General features: G+C 56.8%; 1 protein-coding gene across 1 annotated transcript; it reads right to left on the bottom strand.

Annotated features, from left to right (window-relative positions):
• Positions 1-5346: 5346 nt before the first annotated feature.
• On the bottom strand, positions 5347-20939 carry RAB11B (RAB11B, member RAS oncogene family). The gene is made up of 5 exons (XM_055237527.2): positions 20626-20939; positions 10720-10915; positions 7524-7717; positions 7231-7311; positions 5347-6357 (listed from the first exon to the last, which is right to left on the bottom strand). Exons 1-5 carry the CDS (start codon positions 20663-20665, stop codon positions 6212-6214), a joined length of 657 nt encoding a protein of 218 aa, XP_055093502.1. The 5' UTR covers positions 20666-20939; the 3' UTR covers positions 5347-6211.
• Positions 20940-21524: the final 585 nt, after the last annotated feature.

The raw sequence follows: 21524 nt of genomic DNA, 5'->3' as shown, positions 1-21524 counted from the left end.
CCTCTCGCCTGCACTCGCCAATCGCCGTGCACGTCCCGCCCTAAGAGGCGGGGCCGGAGGCCACGGGGACGCCTTGGGCCGCACAGGCCCCGCTGCGCCGCAGCCGCTGGCTCCGCCCCTGCCGCGCCTTGGCTCCGCCCCCAGCTCTGGCACCGCCCCAGCACTGGCCCCGCCCCAGCCCAGCCCCAGGCACGAGGGGTGCTGCTGCGCCACCTGCAGACGGCCAGCGTCCTCTAATAAATAAAACCTCTGCAGAATTCAACTTTTTTTTTTTTTTTTTTTTTTTCTTTGAGACTGGCCGGGTGCAGTGGCTCACGCCTGTAATCTCAGCACTTTGGGAGGCCGAGACGGAAGGATCGCTTGAGGCCAGATGTTGGGGACCAGCCTGGGCAACATGGTGAGATCCCGTCTCTACAAAAAATTTAAAAGTTAGGATGGGCGCGGTGGCTCACGCCTGTAATCCTAGCACTTTGGGAGGTCGAGGCGGGTGGATCACGAGGTCACTCGAGACCATCCTGGCTAATACGGTGAAACCCCGTCTCTACCAAAAATACAAAACAATTAGCCGGGCGTAGTGGCGGGCGCCTGTAGTCCCGGCTACTCGGGAGGCTGAGGCAGGAGAATGGCGTGAACCCGGGAGGCAGAGCTTGCAGTGAGCCAAGATCGCGCCACTGCACTCCAGCCTGGGCAACAGAGCGAGACTATCTCAAAAAAATAAATAAATAAATAAAATAAAATAAAATAAAATAAAATGAAAGTTAGCCAAGTGTGGTGGCCCGGGCCTGTAGTCCCAGCTGCTCTGGAGACTGAGGCAAGAGGATCACTTGAGCCCAGGAGTTCGAGGCCAGTCTGGGCAACATAGTAAACTCACCCACCCCCATCTCTAAGACAGATCAATTTTTAAAAAAATACTGCACTATATGTTCACTTGGTATAAGCACACTTTTGCACATAATCACAGTATAACCTTTAAAATCAGAAAATTAATGTTCATCTAATATTATCATGTAATTCCCAGAGCCCATTCAAAGGCCAGGGGCAGTGACTCATGCCTATAATCCCAGCACTTGGATCATTTGAAGTCAGGAGTTTGAGACCAGCCCGGCCAACATGGTAAAACCCTGTCTGTACTAAAAATACAAATAATTAGCTGGGTTTTGTTGTGGGCACCTGTAATTCCAGCTACTCAGGAGAATTGCTTGAATCTGCAAGGTGGAGGTTGCAGTGAGCGGAGATCTTGACCTGGGCAACACAGCCAGACTCCGTCTCAAAAAAAGTTTCCAATAAAGTCCTTTAAAAATCCAAAGTCCAGGCCAGGCACAGTGAGTCATGTCTGCAATCCCAGCTCTTTGGGAGCCCAAGGCAGGAAGGTCTCTTGGGTCCAGGAGTCTGAGATCAGTCTGGGCAGCACAGTGAGACCCCATCTCTACAAAATAAAATAAAACATATTACCCAGTTGTGATGGCATCCTCCTGTGGTCCCAGCTACTTGGGAGGCTGAAGTGAGAGGATCAACTGAGCCCAGGAGTTCTGGGCTGCAGTGAGACATTCCCTCACCACTGCATTCCAGCCTGGGCAACAGAGCAAGATCCTATGTCAAAAAATAAAAAATCCCAAATCCATCCTAGGATCAAGTGTTGTATTTTGTTTTTATGATTCTAATTTAGTCTCTCTTTCTGGAACATTTTATCAATCTTACCTTCTCTCCATGACATCAATATTTTTCAAAAATTCCAGGCTAGTAATTTTGCAGAAAGTCCTTCCATTGCTATTTGTCTAATATTTCCTCATGATTTTGCATTTGTGGCAGGAAACAGATGTGACATTGTGTTTTCAGGATGCATACAATGTTGATTTTGTCCACTATCGATTGTGCTCACTTGGTTCAAATGGTGTCTGCCAGTTTCTCCAGTGTTAGTATGTTACACTTTGGTGTTTTGTTGTTGTTGTTGTTGAATATTTTATTTAATTTTAATTTTTTTTTTTTTGAGACAGAGTCTTACTCTGTCACCCAGGCTGGAGTGCAATGGTGTGGTCTCAGCTCACTGCAACCTCTGCCTCCCAGGTTCAAGGGATTCTCCTGTCTCACCTCCCGAGTAGCTGAGATTACAAGCTTGCACCACCACGCCCAGCTAATTTTTGTGTTTTTAGTAGAGACAGGTTTCACTATGTTGGTCAGGCTGGTCTTGAACGCCTGACTTCAAGTGATCTGCCCACTTCGGCCTCCCAAAGTGCTGGGATTACAGGCAGGAGCCACCATGCCCGACCAATTTTTTTTTTTTTTTTTTTTTTTTTTTTTTTTTTTTTTGCGATGGAGCCTCACTCTGTGGCCCAGACTGGAGCACAGTGGCGCCATCTCGGCTCACTGCAACCTCCGCCATCGGTTCAAGTGATTTTCCTGCCTCAGCTTCCTAAGTAGTTGTGATTACAGGCCCACACCACCACGTCCAGCTAATTTGTGTATTTTTAGTAGAGACGGGGTTTTGCCATGTTGGCCAGGCTAGTCTCAAATTCCTAACCTCAGGCATGAGCCACGGCACCTGGCTTTACACTTTGTTAATAAGTGCTTTCTGGGGAGATACTTCGAAAGTAATTAAATAAGGCCGGGCGCGGTGGCTCAAGCCTGTAATCCCAGCACTTTGGGAGGCCGAGGCGGGTGGATCACGAGGTCAGGAGATCGAGACCATCCTGGCTAACATGGTGAAACCCTGTCTCTACTAAAAAATACAAAAAAATCAGCCGGGCGTGTTGGCGGGCGCCTGTGGTCCCAGCTACTCGGGAGGCTGAGGCAGGAGAATGCCGTGAACCCAGGAGGTGGAGGTTGCGGTGAGCCGAGATCGCGCCACCACACTCCAGCCTGGGGGACAGAGAAAGACTCCGTCTCAAAAAAAAAAAAAAAAAGAAAGTAATTAAATAGCCTGTTCCTCAACACAATCAGTTTCCAAGAACTTAATATCAATTGATGACCCTTGCCTGAGTCAGTTATTACCATAATGGCAACCAAATGGTGATTTTCTTTTTTGAGACAGAGTCTTGCTCTGTTGCCCAGGCTGGAGTGCAGTGGCAGGATTTCGGCTCACTGTAAGCTCCGCCTCCCAGGTTCACGCCATTCTCCTGCCTCAGCCTCCCGAGTAGCTGGGACTACAGGCGCCTGCCACCACGCCCGGCTAATTTTTTTGTATTTTTAGTAGAGACGGGGTTTCACCATGGTCTCGATCTCCTGACCTCGTGATCCGCCCGCCTCGGCCTCCCAAAATGCTGGGATTACAAGCGTGAGCCACCGCGCCCAGCCGAGGTGAGTGGATTTCTTGGGCCCAGGAGTTCGAGGCCAGCCTGGGCAACACAGTGAGACCCCTGCCTCTACAAAAAAATACAAAAATTAGCCAGGTGTTGTGGCATGTGCCTGTGGTTCCAGCTACCTGGGAGGCTGCGGTGGGAGGATGGCTTGAGCCTGGGAGGTGGAGGTTGTAGTGAGCCGAGATCATGCCACTGCACTCCAGCCTGGGCGACAGTGAGACCCTGACTTAAAAAAAAAAAAAAAAAGTTTTTTTTTTTTTTTTTGAGACGGAGTCTCGCTCTGTCGCCCAGGCTGGAGTGCAGTGGCACGATCTCTGCTCACTGCAAGCTCCGCCTCCCGGGTTCACGCCATTCTCCCACCTCAGCCTCCCGAGTAGCTGGGACTACAGGCACCCACCACCATGCCTGGCTAACTTTTTTTTGTATTTTTAGTACAGATGGGGTTTCACCGTGTTAGTCAGGATGGTCTCAATCTCCTGACCTCGTGATCCACCCGCCTTGGCCTCCCAAAGTGCTGGGATTACAGGCGTGAGCCACCACACCTGGCCAAAAAAAGGTAAGTTTTATGTTATGTGTATGTTGCCATAATAATAAAAGATCTAAGAACACGTTCTGGCAGAGTGAGCATGACGTGCTTATTAAATCACTGAAATCAGAGTAATTAAACTGGTATTGCTGGCCTCTGACTCTTAAAGGGACATAGAGTATGTCAGTCAGTCCCCACCTCAGGCCTAGCAGATAGTGGAGGCTCTAGAAATATTTGTTGACCTTTTGACTGCTTGAAATTCAAGGTGCTAAGGCCAAGCACGGTAGCTCATGCCTGTAATCCCAGCACTTTGGGAGGTCAAGGTGGGTAGATCATCTGAGGTCAGGAGTTCAAAACCAGCCTGGGAAACATGGTGAAACCCTGTCTCTACTAAAAATACAAAAATAAGCCAGGTGTGGTGGCACGTGCCTGTAATCCCAGCTACTCTAGAGGCTGAGGCAGGAGAATCCCTTGAACCTGGGAGGCAGAGGTTGCAGTGAGCCGAGATCACGCTACTGCACTCCAGCCTGGGTGACAGAGCAAGACTGTCTCAAAACAAACAAACAAAATACTCAAGGTGCTTTCTTGCTTAGCACCCAATGCCTCTGTCCACCACATGACCTGCCCTGTCCACACCCAGGGGAATCCATGTCCCTGGGGTCTCTGTCAATGGGCCTTGGAGCCCAGGATGCCCGGGTGCCTCCAATTCTGCCAGTTAGCTCTGTGCCAGGCTGCTCCCTGGGCCTGGAGCGCACCCCTTGGCTCACTCCAACTCCCGTGTCTAAACAGCTCCCAGCGACCTGGAGCTCTTCTGGGAAAAGGTGTCTGCGATCCCCTATCCCTCCAGGCAGGGCAGCCAGAGTCTAGAATCAAGAGGGAATGGTGCTGTCCTCTCTCATGGGTCCCCAGGGTGTCCAGGGTGTGGGTGGCCTCTTCAGCTAGAGGCTGGAGCTTTTGGGCAGCTGCTGGCAGCTCACACTGGTCCCAAGGTCACTGCAGGGGTGAGGTGGAGGGAGACGCTGGATCCTGGGAAGAGGAACTCCATGCCACACGTTTTGCTGTCCCTGGCATTTCCCCACTGGGCCCTCCTCCGGTGTCAGTCTAGGGTGGAGACAGCTGGCATCACCAACATCCACTGGGCAAGGCACCCTCGTCAGGACCCCAGGGGAGGGGAGGCCCTGGCAGGAGACAAAGTGATGAACCCTGGTCACTGCCCTTGGCTCCCGTCCCCACCAGGGGGCGCCCGCAGGCCTGGGGTCCTAGGACCCAGGAATTTAAGGTCAAGGACAAGCGGCAGCCTTCCCTCCCTCCCTGCCACAGGGGCAGCTTGGCGAGGGCCCACCCCAACTGCGCTGGCCAACTTCCACGCTGCCCTTGGTAGGTGCTGGGGTCCTCTCGCTCCCTGTGGGGTGGGCCGGGGAGACAGGGGGTCTGGCCTGCATTGGGGAACGTGCAGCGAGAGGGGCCTCGGCCCAGGAGCTGGCGCCTGGCGGAAAAGAAAGAAGACAGAGGCGCAGCGGCAGGTTTCTGTACAGGAAGTCAGATTATACATTTCAGTAATGGGTGGGGTGACAGGGACCGGGCAACAGTGCAGGGGCCACGGGGAGAAGAAGAGATCGAGAGCTGGGGTTTGGCGTAAATCTTACAAAGTGTATAAAGAATCTGTGTTTCTCTACATTAACAAAAACCAAAGGCTACAAGAGCGGTTGTATATACAAAACACGGAGATATTGCTTCACTTGCAAACAGGTTCCAGACCAGATGGGGAGACGAGACAAAGGAGGGGGACAAGGAGGGCCGAGAGGGCGCGTTGCGTGCAGGAGAGGGGAGGGTGGGGGGCGGGCTTCTCCCTGCATCGATCAACAGGCAGAGGTGGGAAGCCTGTGCGAGCTGCTGTGCGCGGAGGAGCAGGTGGGCGCTGAGAGCCCGGGGGGTCCGCCTGCCCCAGCCCCCGCTGCCTGGTTCTTCGGGTTGGCCCAGAGCAGGGCTCTGGGTGGGGGTCAACGGGCTGGCTGGGTCACCCGGCCACAGAGGGAGGGAGGCAATCGCTCCCTGGAGTCGGCCGAGGAAAAGCGGAGAAGCCGGCGCCGTTTGCCAGTCCTCCTCACCTCTGGCCAGCCCCGTCCATCCTGCCGCCCTCCCCACCCCGCCAAGATGCTCGCGGGGACCCGAGTTTCATGGGTGCAGCAAACCGGGGCTTCTAGCTTTTCCCCGGGCAGGACGCGGGTAGCACTGGCTCCTGTCCTTCCTGGGCCCCGGCCTGGCCGTGCAGAGCTCACTGGGAGGGCTGGAGCGAGCCGGCCACAGAGGGACAGCAGGGAGGGGCCGGAGGACACCGTGGCGGGGGCGGGCGGAGGACGTGCACGCACGCTGGGCGGAGGCGCGGGGGTCACAGGTTCTGGCAGCACTGCAGCTTGTTGGGCTTCTGTCCATCCGTGGTGGGCGGCACGCTGATGTCCACCACGTTGTTCCCTGGGGACTCGTCGTGGGCAGCGCGGTCTGCGATCTGTTTCTGTGACACGATGCGGTAGATCTCTGCAAAAGGGGGTGCAGGGGGTCGTGGGGTGAGCCAGCACGTGCCCTGCCTGCCGAGGGGGACCCCTCCCTGCAGGACTCCAGAGCCCCTCTCCAGACCCCCACAGCGCCCCCATCACATCAGGGGTAACAAGGACAGGGGCTGCGCACCCAGCCAGGGCAGGACCCACATCTGGTCACAGCCAGCCCAGGCCTCTCGCTCCCTAAGATCAGAAGCGCCCTCCTCCCTCAGAGGTAAACTCCCAGAAGGCAAAAGGCTCCAGGTCCCTGAGGCTACCCGCCTCCCCACAGCGCCAAGAGTTAAGGCAGGGCCCATCCCCAGGAACTGGTGCCAGGGGGTCTCTGTGTCCCCAGTACCAGCAAGGGCTAGACCTGGTCTGACTCTGGGAAGTGTCCAGGTGGACCGGCAGGTTTAACAAGCAAAGGTTAGGGGCAGTGGTGGAAAAAAAAAAAAATCAAACAAACAGGCCAGGTGCAGTGGCTCACGCCTGTAATCCCAGCACTTTGGGAGGCCAAGGCAGGAGGATCACTTGAGCCCAGGATTTCAAGACCAGCCTGGCCAACATGCTGAAATCCTGTCTCTACTAAAAATTACAAAAATTAGCCGGGTGTGGTGGTGGACACCTGTAATCCCAGCTACTCAGGAGGCTGAGGCAGGAGAATTGCCTGAACCTGGGAGGCGGAGGTTGCAGTAAGCTGAGATCGAGCCACCGCACCCCAGCCTGGGCAAAAGAGCAAGACTCCATCCCGCCCTGACAAAAAAAAAAAAGAAAGAAAAAAACAAGCAAATGAACAAAACAAGCGAAGGTTCTGAGGCCGTGTTCCACCCTGCCTGGCTGGTGCCCTACCCACACCCATCCAGTCCCCGGCCACCTGTGAGGATATTCTTGAATGCTTCCTCTACGTTAGTGGAATCCAAGGCTGAGGTCTCGATGAAGGACAAGTTGTTCTTTTCTGGAACAAAGAATACTGCCTAGGTGAGTGGGGAGGCAGGGTGACAGGCTCCCACATGCTCTCAGGGACCCCGCCCACCCACCTGGCCCATCCCCAGGCCACTCCTCAGGGAAGGGAGACCAGGGCTGTGGCCTGGGGCCTCAACACTGTGAGTGGCCTCCTGCCTTCCAGACACCTCTCTGATGCCTGCATCTCCGTCCGCGTCCGCTCACCTGCGAAGGCGCGGGCCTCGTCAGTGGGCACGGCCCGCAGGTGGCGCAGGTCACTCTTGTTGCCCACCAGCATGATGACGATGTTGCTGTCTGCGTGGTCCCGCAGCTCCTTCAGCCAGCGCTCCACATTCTCATAGGTCAGGTGCTTGGCGATGTCGTACACCAGCAGGGCGCCCACTGCGCCACGGTAGTACCTGCGGGGTCAGGGGCCCATGAGCCTCTCTGGAGGACGACCATGGGTAGCAGCGGCCTCACGGGATAACAGCACACGTCACGCCCAGGGTAGGTCGTCCACGGCCGAGCCAAGGGGCAGTCATTATGGCCTCAAGGGAAGGGTGTGTGTCTGGAGGCCCCAGCGCTGCTCCCTGGATCCAGCTCTGAAATGTGGGGGTCTCAGGAGTGAGTTTGGGAGCTGGAGATAGAAGATACCATGAGGTCATCAAAAAAAGGGAAGAAGGGGCTGGGCGTGGTGGCTCATGCCTGTAATCCCAGCACTTTGGGAGGCTGAGGCGGGAGGATCACTTGACGCTGGGAGTTTCAGACCAGCCTGAGCAACATGGTGACACTCCATCTCTACCAGAAAAATACAAAAATTGGCAGGGCACGATGGCTCATGCCTGTAATCCCAGCACTTTAGGAGGCCAAGGAGGGCGGATCACCTGACATCGGGAGTTCGAGACCAGCCTGACCAACATGAAGAAACCCCATCTCTACTAAAAATACAAAATTAGCCAGGCATGGTGGCACATGCCTGTAATCCCAGCTACTAGGGAGGGTGAGGCAGGAGAATCGCACCATTGCACTCCAGCCTGGGCAACAAGAGCGAACCTCCATCTCAAAAAAAAAAAAAAAAAAAAAGGCCGGGCGCGGTGGTTCACGCTTGTAATCCCAGCACTTTGGGAGGCCGAGGCGGGTGGATCACGAGGTCAGGAGATCAAGACCACGGTGAAACCCTGTCTCTACTAAAAATACAAAAAATTAGCCGGGCATGGTGGCGGGCGCCTGTAGTCCCAGCTACTCGGAGAGGCTGAGGCAGGAGAATGGCGTGAACCCGGGAGGCGGAGCTTGCAGTGAGCCGAGATTGCGCCACTGCACTCCAGCCTGGGCGACAGAGCGAGACTCCGTCTCAAAAAAAAAAAAAGGAAAAATACAAAAATTAGCTGGGTGTGGTGGCATGTGCCTGTAATCCCAGCTACTCGGGAGGCTGAGTGGAAGGATCACTTGAGCCTTGAAGGCCGAGGTTTCAGTGAGCCGAGACCACGCCACTACACTCCAGCTTGGGGGACAGAGCGAGACAAAAAAAAAAAAGGTGGGGGGCGGGGAGAAGGAAACAGCAGCAGCACAGAGAAAAGGGCACTGCCTACCATGCAGGGCCAGACTCAGCCCACTGAGGAGACAGACACCCACTCTCAGCACTTTGGGAAGCTGAAGTGGGAGGATCGCTTGAACCCAGGAGTTCAAGGCTGCAGTGAGCTATGATCACACCACTGCACTCCAACCTGGGCAACAGAGCGAGACATTGTCTTTACAAATAAATAAATAGGCCGGGTATGGTGGCTCACGCCTGTAATCCCAGCACTTTGGGAAGCCGAGGCAGGTGGATCACGAGGTCAGGAGTTCAAGATCAGCCTGGCCAAGATGGTGAAACCCCGCCTCTACTAAAAATACAAAAATTAGCCAGGCGTGGTGGCAGGCGCCTGTAATCCTAGCTACTTGGGAGGCTGAGGCAGGAGAATGGCGTGAACCCAGGAGGCGGAGCTTGCAGTGAGCTGAGATTGCGGGGCAGAGGTTGCACTGAGCCAAGATTGTGACACTGCACTTCAGCCTGGATGACAGAGTGAGACTCTATCTCAAAAAAATAAATAAATAGGCCGGACACGGTGGCTCACACCTGTAATCCCAGCACTTTGGGAGGCTGAAGCGGGCAGATCATGAGGTCAGGAGATCGAGACCATCCTGGCTAATGCGGTGAAACCCCGTCTCTACTAAAAATACAAAAAATTAGCTGGGCGTGGTGGCGGGCGCCCGTAGTCCCAGCTACTTGGGAGGCTGAGGCAGGAGAATGGCATGAACCCAGGAGGCGGAGCTTGCAGTGAGCTGAGATTGCGCCACTGCACTCCAGCCTGGGTGACAGAGCGAGACTCTTTCTCAAAAACTAAAAATAAAAAACAAATAAATAAATTAATTAATTAAATTAAATTAGCCAGGCATGGTGGTGCACGCCTGTAGCCCCAGCTACTCAGGAGGCTGAGGCAGGAGAATCTCTTGAGCCTGGGAGGTCAAGGGGGCAGTGAGCTGCAATTGTGGCACTGCACTCCAGCCTGGGCGACAGAGCAAGACCCTGTCTGTCTCCAAAAAAGAGGAGGTGACAGCCAGGCACGGTGGCTCACGCCTGTAATCTCAGCACTTTGGGAGGCCGAGGCGGGTGGATCACCTGAGGTCGGGAGTTTGAGACCAGCCTGACCAATATGGAGAAACCCCATCTCTACTAAAAATACAAAATTAGCCTGGCGTGGTGGCATGTGCCTATAATCCCAGCCACTCGGGAGGCTGAGGCAGGAGAATCACTTGAACCCATGAGGCGGAGGTTGCAGTGAGCCGAGATCGCGCCATTGCGCTCCAGCCTGGGCGACAAGAGTGAAACTCCATCTCAAAAAAAAAAAAAAAGAGGAGGTAACAGAGAGACAGATGTACCTGAGGGATGAAGGAGATGGGAGGGAGCCCAGAGGACCTCAAGACGGTGGTGGGAATGGCTGGGGGGCTTGGGAGGGGTCCAGAAAAAGGCAGCTGAGTGGGTCCTGGTGGTCGGGAAGCCTTTGCAGGGAAGGGGAGCCAGGCCCAGGTGGGACGACAGGAGGCGTGTGGGACAAGGTGTGGGCACCAGTGAGGAGGGAAGCTGAGGGAGGAGGAAGGCTGGGATGCTGGCTGGGCAGGGGCAGCGGCAAGGCGGAGTGGCCTGAGCCAGGTCCTCACTGCACTTGGTACCCAGAGATACCCTGGTGTGGCCAAGGCCGGGCACTGGTCAGCCTGAGGGTCCCACGGCGCATGGCTAAGGTGTTCTTCCAGCCTCACTCCCTGCTCTTGGGAGCACAATCTCCCCTTCTCCTGCCCACCTCCTACACATCCTTCCAAGCCCACGCGCTGCATGCCCACACCCCCGAATCTCGGCGTCCCTGCCCAGGCTGCTGACACGCACGCGGAGGTGATGGCCCGGTAGCGCTCCTGGCCGGCGGTGTCCCAGATCTGTGCCTTGATGGTCTTGCCGTCCACCTGGATGCTGCGGGTGGCGAACTCCACGCCAATGGTGCTCTTGCTCTCCAGGTTGAACTCGTTGCGGGTGAAGCGCGACAGCAGGTTGCTCTTGCCCACGCCCGAATCCCCGATGAGCACCACTGGGTGGGAAGGCGAGGTTCTGTGAGTCCCCACGCTCCACCCACTACCGCCCCCACAACCTTCCCGCCAGTTCCCTGGGTGCTGCACCAACACGGCTGCGAACGGTGTGGAGGAGTCGGAGATGCCTGGAGCCCAGAGCCTGCAGGCGCTGTGCTAAGTGGTGCAGAAGTGAAGGAAAGCTCCTGCCTTCCAGAAACAGCCACTGCAGATAGCATACCTGCCTGTCTCTGGTCCTCAGAGCAGGGCTGTCCCAGGTGGGGCAAGGGGACCCAGGCAGCCAGGTAGGCAGAGCAGCTCGAGACCCATCAACCCTGAGCCTCCACCTGCAGCCAGACACAGCTTGAGAAGGCTCCTGAGCGGGGTGACCTTGGGCAAGTCACTTCACCTCTGGACTACTTTTTCCAAATGTGTGAACAGGGGGGCAGTCACAGGAAGAGGAAGTAAGAGCAGGCATGGCCAGGCACGGTGGCTCCCGCCTGTAATCCCAATGCTTTGAGAGGCCGAGGCGGGCGGATCACTTGAGGTCGGGAGTTTGAGACCAGCCTGGCCAACATGGTGAAATCCCGTCTCTATAAAAAATACAAAAATTAGCCGGGCGTGGTGGCTCACACCTGTAATCCCAGCACTTTGGGAGGCCGAGGCGGGAGGATCACCAGGTCAGGAGATCGAGACCATCCTGGCTAACATGGTGAAACCCCATCTCCACTAAAAATACAATAAAATTAGCTGGGCGTGGTGGCGGGCGCCTGTAGTCCCAGCTACTTGGGAGGCTGAGGCAGAAGAATGGCGTGAATCCGGGAGGCGGAGCTTGCAGTGAGCCGAGATTGCGCCACTGTACTCCAGCCTGGGCGACACAGCGAGACTCCATCTCAAAAAATAAAAAATAAAATAATAATAATAATAATTAGCCGGGCATGGCGGCTACTGTAGCCCCAGCTACTCAGGAGGCTGAGGCAGGAGAATCGCTCGAGCCCAGGAGGTGGAGGTTGCAGTGAGCCGAGATCGCATCACTGCACTCCAGCCTGGGCAATAGAGATTCTGTCTCCCCCCACAAAAAGAGCAGGCATCGCACAGGAAGGGATATGAGTGGGCAGCTGTCACGGTTGTTGTGGTTTCTGGTCAGGGCGTGGGAAGGGTCACTGCTCCAGGTAGGTGAGTGACAGGACATGAGGGGCTACTCCCACCTCAACCCCCACCTCTCTTGGTGCAGCAAACCCACATCCAGCTTCAGCACAGATGGCTGAGTGGGGAACAGGAATGTGCCCTGAGGACGCAGCCAGGAGGAAAGAGCCTGCAGCCACCTCCCACCACCCCTGTCCCCAGGGTCAGGTCCCCTGCTGAGCTGCAGGGAGCTCCAGCCAAGGCCAAGTCCTCATTCAAGGGGCAGTCTGCGCGGCAGTCCATGCGTGTGCACAGCTCCTCACAAGTCTCCAACACAGGTATGCATTGTCCCAGGAGGTGGGTGCGCGGCAGAGCAGCTTGCCAAGATGCAAACCCTGGCCCAGAAAGGAGTCAGCGCAGCACGGACCGAAGGGAGATGAGGGTTTGTGGGCAACAGCACCCAGGGACAGGGGGCCTGAGCCCAGTCGACACGGGGTGTGCAGCAGGCCTGTCTCATGCTGGCCAAGGAGCACCAGGAACGCGTTCCCTGAGCAGAGCAGGTGCCGGCTGGTCAGGCCAGGGGTGAGCCGCTTTGTAAACTGTTTCCTGTCCCAGCCATGGAAGCACTGTCGCTACGGGCCCAGGCACCCCAGGCTCTGGGGTGGGGTCTGGGTGAGCTGTCTCCAGACCCAGAGCATACCATGTGGGGAAGATCAGTGTGTGTGCGTACACTTGAATACAGCCAACCAGACGCCCCAGACAGAAGCCCTGTGGACCCCCAAGCGTGGGCCTTGGGCCCTGGCACCTGAGGATGGGTTGGCTCAGTGGCTTGGTCACCCCTGGTCCCAAGGAGTTAGGGGGCATCCACTGAGGATGAGGCTTCCTTGTCCGGGCAGAGATGGGCATGGCTGCTGCTCCGGAGCTCGGGGAGGTGCTGGCAGCCAGGCTGAGCCCTGGCTGACCCAGAGGTCCGCTGGCCCCACCCGGGACCCCTGCTTCATTGAGGGAGCAGGGCCTGGAGCCCACCAGGCAGCCGTCCTCTGACCTTCCCCTGGCCACACTGCGGGGCTGCACTCACACGCTTGGAATTTTCCCTCTAGAAAACATTCTCTCCTGACCCAACTTCCTGCCTCGGGCACTGGAAGGTATCGTCTACACTCACTCATTCCACCTCCTGTCCCCAAGTCCTAGAACTCAAACCAAGCATGCTTTTGCCCCCACAGTCAGCGTCAGCCTCAGCCACCCCCACTCCCCCTGGCCTGTGCAGCAGGCACCCAGCCAGCTCTCCCTCCTTCCCTGCCTTCAGGGGCTCCACACCCCGACTCCTCTCCTCACAGTCACTCCCACTCAGTCTCCCACTCCACCTTCGAACCTCAGGGAGCCTCAGGACAGGCATCTCTGTCCACACCCAGTACCCAGGTGACCCCGTCCATGCTCATGGCTGTAAATACCAGCCATGGGCTGGTAACTCCTATGTTACCTCTCTCCCTAGAAGCCCAGACTGGCGTGCTCACTGTCTCCTCAGGGGTCCCAGGCCCCTCTTACCCAGTAGAGCAGAGCCAAGCTCCCAATCACTCCCTAAGCCTGCTCACCCACCCCTCACCTACCCTCCTTATCTTGGTTAACTTTGGCTTGGTCCTACCAGGCACTCACGCCAGAAACCTGGAGTCATTCTTGACTCCTTCCTTTCTCTCGCATCTCAGAGTCAATCCTTCAGCACATCCAAAACAGATCCAAGAGAAGGGAGGATGAGGGGTGCACCCCACCATGTCTCCCTGGGCCATTCCATTCCAGACTCTCAGACCCTGGAAGGTATTGTCTGTGTGGTCCCTGTGTTCACGCTCATCACCAACCAAAAGGCTGTCCTCCTGCAGCAGCCACCAGAGGGCGCCCGGGAGTGCCAAGCCGGGGCACCTCCCTCCCTCCCTCCTCTGCAGGCAACCGTCCGTGGCCCCCACCTCCCGCAGGGGAAAAGCCCCCGTCCTCCCCACTGCCCACAGGGCCCTCCCCTCCTCCCTCTCGCCCCCTGGCTCACTCTGCTCCAGCCACACAGGCCTCCATGCTCTTCCCCCAACACGCCAGGTGCGATCCTGCCTCAGGGCCTTTGCACGGGTTGCTCCTGCTGCCAGAAACGCTCTTCTCCAGGCACCCACCTGGCTCCCTCCCTCATCCCCTTCGTGTGGCCCCTTAAATGCCACTTGGCCAAGAAGGCCCTCCCTGCTATGCTACTAAAAGTTTACTCTCCGAATTACCCTGCTCCCTGGCCCAGCTCTTCCTCCGTCACTCTTGCCACTCTCTCACCTGTCAGGTGGCATTTATCTTTTGCCAGTCTGCTCCAAAGGCAGGAATCAGCTCCTGGCACAGTGCTTGGCACACAATAAACACCCAAGAAAATGTCTGTCAAGTGAACAAACAAAACGCCAAAGAGGCTGGCAGAGCCTCCCAGGCATGCCCCCTGCCCCATACCTAGAGGATGCCAGGTCACCACCCTTGGGCCACAGGTGAGGAGGGCAGGATCAGGCAGCCCCTACAACCCCACCTGGTACCCCCTCTGGTTGGCTGCTTGGAAGGGAAGAATAACAAGAACAAGAAGAATATTCGATGAGCCTGTGCTAACAAAGCTCTTGATGTGCATTACTTCGCAGAAGCCTCATGTAGCCCATTTTTACAGATGAGGAAACTGAGGCTCGGATGGGGAACGGGACGCGGGGGCAGAGCAGAACCCTGAAGCTATGTATGTTTGTGGGCTCGCCCTCACCTCCCAACGGTGCTCCCCAAGTGACTTGTCTGGAGCCACCGCCTAGGAAGTGAGCCAGGCAGGATTTGAACCCAGGTCTTCTGCATCCACAGTCCAAGTTCTTCCTTCGCAACTCACTGCCACACTCACTGTCCTACTCCAAGCCCCAGCACGTGGCTCGGGAGTCGTGGTTCTGCCTTATGGGGTGGGCATTGAGGCTCTGGGCACCCCAGCTCCCACCGCATGGGGCAGCCTTTCCCCCTGGGGCAGCCAGCAAACTCCTACTCATCCTTCAAGGCCCCTCGGCTCAGACCTCTCCTCTCCCCAAAAACCACTGCTTGGCCTGGCGTGCAAGACCTAACACAACGGGGCTGGCATTCTCTCACGTCACCATGGGTGCCCAGCACAGGGCTACCAAGTGGACTTCAGAGAAAGACGGAAAGATGGCCGGGTACAGTGGCTCATGCCTGTAATCCCAGCACTTGGGGAGGCCGAGGCAGGAGATTCATTTGAGGTCAGGAGTTCGAGACCAACCTGACTAACATGGTGAAACCCCGTCTCTATGAAAAATACAAAAATTAGCCGGGTGTGGTGGTGGAGGCTGAGGCAATAGAATCATTTTTTTTTTTTTTTTTTTTTGAGACAGAGTCTCGCTCTGTCGCCCAGGCTGGAGTGCAGTGGCGCGATCTCGGCTCACTGCAAGCTCCGCCTCCCGGGTTCACGCCATTCTCCTGCCTCAGCCTCTCCGAGTAGCTGGGACTACAGGCGCCCGCCACCACGCCCGGCTAATTTTTTGTATTTTTAGTAGAGACGGGGTTTCACCATGGTCTCGATCTCCTGACCTCGTGATCCGCCCGCCTCGGCCTCCCAAAGTGCTGGGATTACAAGCGTGAGCCACCGCGCCCGGCCAGCAATAGAATCATTTGAACCCGGGAGGTGGAGGTTGCAGTGAGCCGGGATCGTGCCACTGCACTCCAAGCTGGGTGACACAGCGAGACTCCATCTCAAAAAAAAAAAAAAAAAAAAAAGAGAGAGAAAGATGGAAAGAGGTGGAGTGAATGTAGGCGTGTGGCCCAGCACCTCCCAACCAAGCCAGTAGGGATGAGAATTGGCTCCCAGGCCACTGGGGGCCAAGATGGACTCACTGTGGGGGCTCCCATCTATACCACCAACCTTCACCTCCTTTCCATGGCAGCTACGGGAGCCTGGCCAAGGCCAGGGAGGTCTGCTCAGTTCTCACGTCCTCAGGAAATTAGACAGGAAACTCGGGCCCTGCCCAGGCATTCCTGACACCCTCACACCATTCCAGCCTTGCCCCAGCTGTACAGCCTTAGGGGCTCCTCAGCCCCGTCAGTTTGTTTGTTTTTGTTTTTTGTTTGTTTGTATTGAGATGGAATCTCCCTCACTTAGGCTGGAGGGCACTGACACAATCTCAGCTCACTGTAATCTCCGCCTCCTGGGTTCAAGAGATCCTCCTGCCTCAGCCTGCCGAGTAGCCGGGATTATAGGCGTGCACCAGGACGCCCAGATAATTTTTGTATTTTTAGTAGAGATGGGGTTTTGCCATGTTGGCCAGGCTGTCTCGAACTCCTGACCTCAAGTGATTCACCCACCTCGGCCTTCCAAAGTGCTGGGATTCCAGGCGTGAGCCACGGCACCCAGCCCCATCAGTTTTGCCCTCAAGCACCTTGGCCAGGCTGGGTCCCCAGTGCTTTGCAGGCCTCAGCTGTCCACATTCTCAGGGCTGCCCCAGGGACAGATGTAAATATTGTCATTCTCCCTGAACAGCTGGGGACACTCAACCCAGAGTGACCAAGTCAGAGCAAAGGCCAAACGGCCACTGAATAGATCAATGGCAGGCCAGGTGCAGTGGCTCCCGCCTGTAATCCCTGCACTTTGGGAGGCCAAGGCGGATGGATCACTTGAGCTCAGGAGTTCGAGACCAGCCTGTCAACATGGCGAAACCCCATCTCTACTAAAAATACAAAAATTAGCTGGGCGTGGTGGTGGGCACCTGTAATCCCAGCTACTCAGGAGGCTGAGGCAGGAGAATCATTTGAACCCGGGAGGCAGAGGTTGCAGTGAGCTGACACTAAGCCACTGCACTTCAGCCTGGGTGACAAAACAGGTGAATGGCAAAGAGGCTGAGCTGCCCAGCCAGTCCCTGGCACTGGGTGCCCGATGCAGAGAGGTGGCCAGCGGGGCAGCGGCGGGGCTGGTCCAGGATGCAGACTGGGAATGAAAACGTCATTGTCTAGGACACAAGCAATCTGTTGTCTTGGGGAAATAAAGAGCCCTTGAGGACACAGCTCCAAGCATTTCCACAGAAGTTGGTGGCTTCACTGGCTGGGAAGCGACCCCCCTACCCCAGACATGCCACTTGGCTGACAGAGCAGGCAAGCCCAGTTGGCAAAAACAAAGAACTGGCACCTCTGAGAAGTCCTGGGTGCCCTGGCCTGCCCCATGACAGTATGGTGGCCCTGGGGGCCCAGACCCTAATGCTCAGGCAGACTGAGAGGCCCTTCAGGGGAATGGTGCCCCCATTCCGGCAGAGCCTGGTGGAGCCAAGCAGTGCCCCATCCCTCCCCTGGAAGCAGGTCCTAAGCATCCTAGGCCCCAGGGACCGGCACTGGGGGCCACTCTTGTCTCAGCTCTTCTCTGGGGAGGTGTACAGAGCCAGGGCACTGGAGGGACCTCCATTCTAAATGGGGAAGATGGTATGTGTGGGTCCCCAAACAGCAACTGGAACAGCAGGCCCACTGTGAGGTCTGCCCAGGCTTGAGGGCTGGGAGCTGCCTCGGGAGCCTCAGCAGAGAAAGGGAAGTACCAGGCAGGCCCGTTCCCTGGGGACAGGGGCCACCTTGTCCTTGGGCAGGGCAGGGGTGGACAAGACCCAGAGGACAGGGCCTGGGGCAGCTGCGGCCTGTTTCCCCCACTACCCATGTCCTCCGGGGCCAGGTGAGCCCTGATTGGTCAGGGCCTCTAGGGCAGGGGAAGGGCTCCGAGAGGGCCTCAGTGGCCCTTAGGGACACAGCTGCACCCATGGAGCCCCCAGTCCATCAGAAAAGAAATCTGGGGTCCCACGGCAATTAGTGGCAGGCTATGAAAATGGCCCGTGGCTAAAGGAGAAAATGTTAGGAGGATAAATGTGAGGCTCTATAATTAGGTACAAATCAATAGGGTCATTCCTGGGGGAGGGAAAGAACATTCACGGAGGAAAACAAACGGCACACGGGGCATCACCCGGGGGATCTGCTGGCCTCGGCCGCTGAGGTCAAGGGAGCCAGTGCGTGATGTGGCCACCAAAAAAAAAAAAAAACAAAGGCAGGGGCCAGGCGCGGTGGCTCATGCCTGTAATCCCAGCACTTTAGGAGGCTGAGACAGGTGGATCACCTGAGGTCAGGAGTTCGAGATCAGCTGGCCAACAAGGTGAAACCTCATATCTACTAAAATACAAAAATTAGCCGGGTGTGGTGGGTGCTTGTAATCCCAGCTACTCAGGAGGCTGAGGCAGGAGAATCGTTTGAACTCGGGAGGCAGAGGTTGCAGTGAGCCGAGATTGTGCCACTGCACTCCAGCCTGGGTGACTAGAGTAAAATTCTGTCTCAAAAAAAAAAAAAAAAAGAAAGAAAAAAGAAAGATAAATATTGAAAGAGAATAGAGGAGGTCCTCTGATGAGGCACAGCCGTGAAGGTGAGACGGCAGATGACCAGTTTGGGAAACGCTGACCTTTTGGGTTAGATTTTTGCTATCAAGTGGCTTCAGAAGGTCAGCAGGGCACCTGCTAGACTCAGTAAAAGGAGGCCAGTGTGGGAAGGGCAGCAGGGCAGGCACCCCCCGCCCCCGCCACCCCACACCGCCTGCCTGCCAAATGCCAGATGCCGCAGAAGCTAGATCAGTGTTTCCAGGAAGCAGTCTCTGCAGACGAGTCCCGGGAACCACACAGCCTCTCCGTTGCTCCTGACCCAGTAACTGTTCTGCTGGGAATGCACTTCAAGGAAATAATCCAAAGGGCAAAACCATGACTTGGGCAAACACTCGGGGCTGGGTCATTTAACACAGCAAAAGGTCGAAAATAACAAGGAGGGGATAACCACAGAAACCTGGACGGGGCACGTGGGGAGCAACACCCCTGCCCTGGCAGTGCCACCTCTGGGTGGGTGCCCAGCTAGGACCTGGGAGCAGCTGCCTCAGGGTGGGCTGAGTGGAGACGGCACCCGCTCAGCAGGATCCAAAGTTTAGTTCCCCTGTCTCCAGATGGCCCTTTAGAATCCCAGTCTCCAAAACCCTTCCAAAGCTTCCTCCTGCCATGAGGGCGAGACCTTGGGCCTGGCACCTGCCGACCACAGAACCTCACCCACCAGTGACATTATCAACCTGTGTGCAGCTGCCAGAGCCCTCAGTGCCGCAGGACGACTCTAGGCCCTTGCAGAGGCACTTCCTCTCCCTCTCCTCGGAAGGCTTTCGCCACACGGACAGCCCAGTTGGGGAGACCTCTGCCCCATTCCCCACAACCACAAGACGCTGGATGAGACCAGACACAAGGCCCAGCTAGGCCTGGTGCAAGCCACAGAGCACACTCGGAGGAACGGCTCAGCGAGGTGAGGATAACAACAGCTGATGTGGGACGCAGGCCCTCATAGAGCAGGCCGCAGGGTGAAGGCACCTTGGATCCAGGGGTTAGCCCTCAAGGGCTGCCATTGTCAGCCAGGGAGCCCTTCAACCAGGGCAGACCACTAGGCCAAAGTGTAGCTGGGCATAGAAGGATCAGCTGAGAAACAAGGGACTCCAGCTTCCTCCAGCTGGAGGAAGCTCCCCAGCTGTCGCCAAAGGGGCAATGGCTGCCTGATCTACCTAGGCCTTATTTGATGCTCCTAGAGCCCCCTCAGTCTCTCGGGGAGGGAAGACCCTCCAGCAGCCTGGCTGGGGCCCTGGCCACCAGTGCGCACATGTTGGAAGAAGTTGGTCTAACAACCCGAAGTCCCAGATGCTGGCCACAAGCCCCCTAAGACATGCTTCCTAAGTAGTAAGGCCTACAGGTGGCCTGGGCTCAATCGGACTCCAACAATTGTAAACTGTGTCTTTGTCACTCTGGGCCTCAGTTTCCTAATGTGTAAAAAGAAAGGCTGGTTAATATCAACCTCAAAGGGCTGCAGTGAGGATTTTAGTTAATTCGCGTAAAGTGCTCAGAAAAGTGCAGGTACTGGCTTAGCGCTGTTGAGAGCTCTGAGTGAAGAGATGGAATTCTTGCTGCACACACGGGTATCTTTCCACTCAATCCCAGCTTTGCACCCCAATCCAAGGCTCCTACCACCACACACCTCACCCCCAGGCCCTCATCTCGGCCCAGCCCCCATTGCCTGCCCCGCCTGTCCCGGGCCCCACCCCCAAACACGCTGCCCCAATCAGGACTGGCCTCGTGAGAGCCCCGCCCCCATTTGCCCAGGCCCAACCCACCTCTTGATCACGCCCATCACGCCTTAGACCCGCCTCTAAAAACCCCGCCCCCATCCCGAATCACGCTTTCAGCCCAGCCCGGCCCGCCAAATCTTGGGAAGGCTCCACCCCCTTCGGAGGCCCCGCCCTAACGGCCTCTCCCACCGCTCCGGGCCCCACCCCCTCTAGGCCCCGGCCCCGCCCCGGCGCATCCTGGGTCCCCCAGGTCTCTCCGGGCCTCCGGCTCCGTACAGCCGCGCATCCTAGCCCGAAGGTGATGCTGCCCGGTTGGCCCCGGCCTTCTGGGATGCCTGACCTGCCGGGCCCCAAGCCCCGGGCTCCGGCCTGGGCCCAGCGGCCTGGAGCGCGGCCTTGGCCCGTCTGCCCGCCGCCTCGCCGCCACGACCTCGCCCGTCTGTGCCCCACCGGCCGCACCTTTGAATAGGTAGTCGTACTCGTCGTCCCGGGTCCCCATTGTCCTGGCGCTTCCGGCGGGATCCGCGACTCCGCAGCCCCACCACAAACACCCGACGGGGGCCGAGCCGGCGCCGCGCAGAGCGGCGGTTGAATGGCCTATCAGCGGCGAGTGGAATAGCGACGGGCACCCAGCGGAGCCAATCAGAGATGGAAATAGTGCTCTGAGGGCGGGCGCCGCTTGGTATCCACCCTCCTCGCCCTCGGTGTCCTGGAGAAAGGCGGAAGGAATGCGGACCTTTTTGAAGTGACGGGCGCGCCAGCCTATCAGGGGCGAGCTTAAGAGGGCGGGGCGGAAGACTGCAGGAATGAAATGGATTGACAGACCAACTAACTAATGAGAGGCTTGATTGAGACCCTACCCGACTATCAGAGGACCTGTCCGGGAAGGGAAATGGGGCTACGTCCAGGTGATGCTACGATGCTTAACGTCCCAATGACGTCATAGGTCAGCGCGCGCTGCCCTGGTCACCTCCCAAGCCCATAAATGACCATTTCCGGGGACCTCAGCGCTGGGTCCCCTTTTTCGGTTGCAGTTTCCATCTCTATATTGGGACTCATTGGGTTATCCTTCTGTGCCTCAGTTTCCTCCTCTGTACACTGAAGAAACCCGTCTTTTGGAATCTTTTGAAAATAACCAGATCAGCCAGGCGCGGTGGCTCACGCCTATAATCCCAGGACTTTGGGAGGCCGAGGCGGGCGAATCACGAGGTCAGGATTTCGAGACCAGCCTGACAAACATGGCGAAACCCCGTCTCTACTAAAAATACAAAAATTAGCCGGGTGTGGTGGCTAGTGCCTGTGATCGCAGCTACTCTGGAGGCTGAGGCAGGAGAATCGCTTGAACTCGGGAGGTGGAG

Source organism: Symphalangus syndactylus, chromosome 13 (assembly GCF_028878055.3).
Source record: "Symphalangus syndactylus isolate Jambi chromosome 13, NHGRI_mSymSyn1-v2.1_pri, whole genome shotgun sequence".
Lineage (NCBI taxonomy): Eukaryota > Metazoa > Chordata > Mammalia > Primates > Hylobatidae > Symphalangus > Symphalangus syndactylus.
Note: the sequence above shows the minus strand (reverse complement) of the source record. Positions and strands in the feature narration are given on the sequence as shown.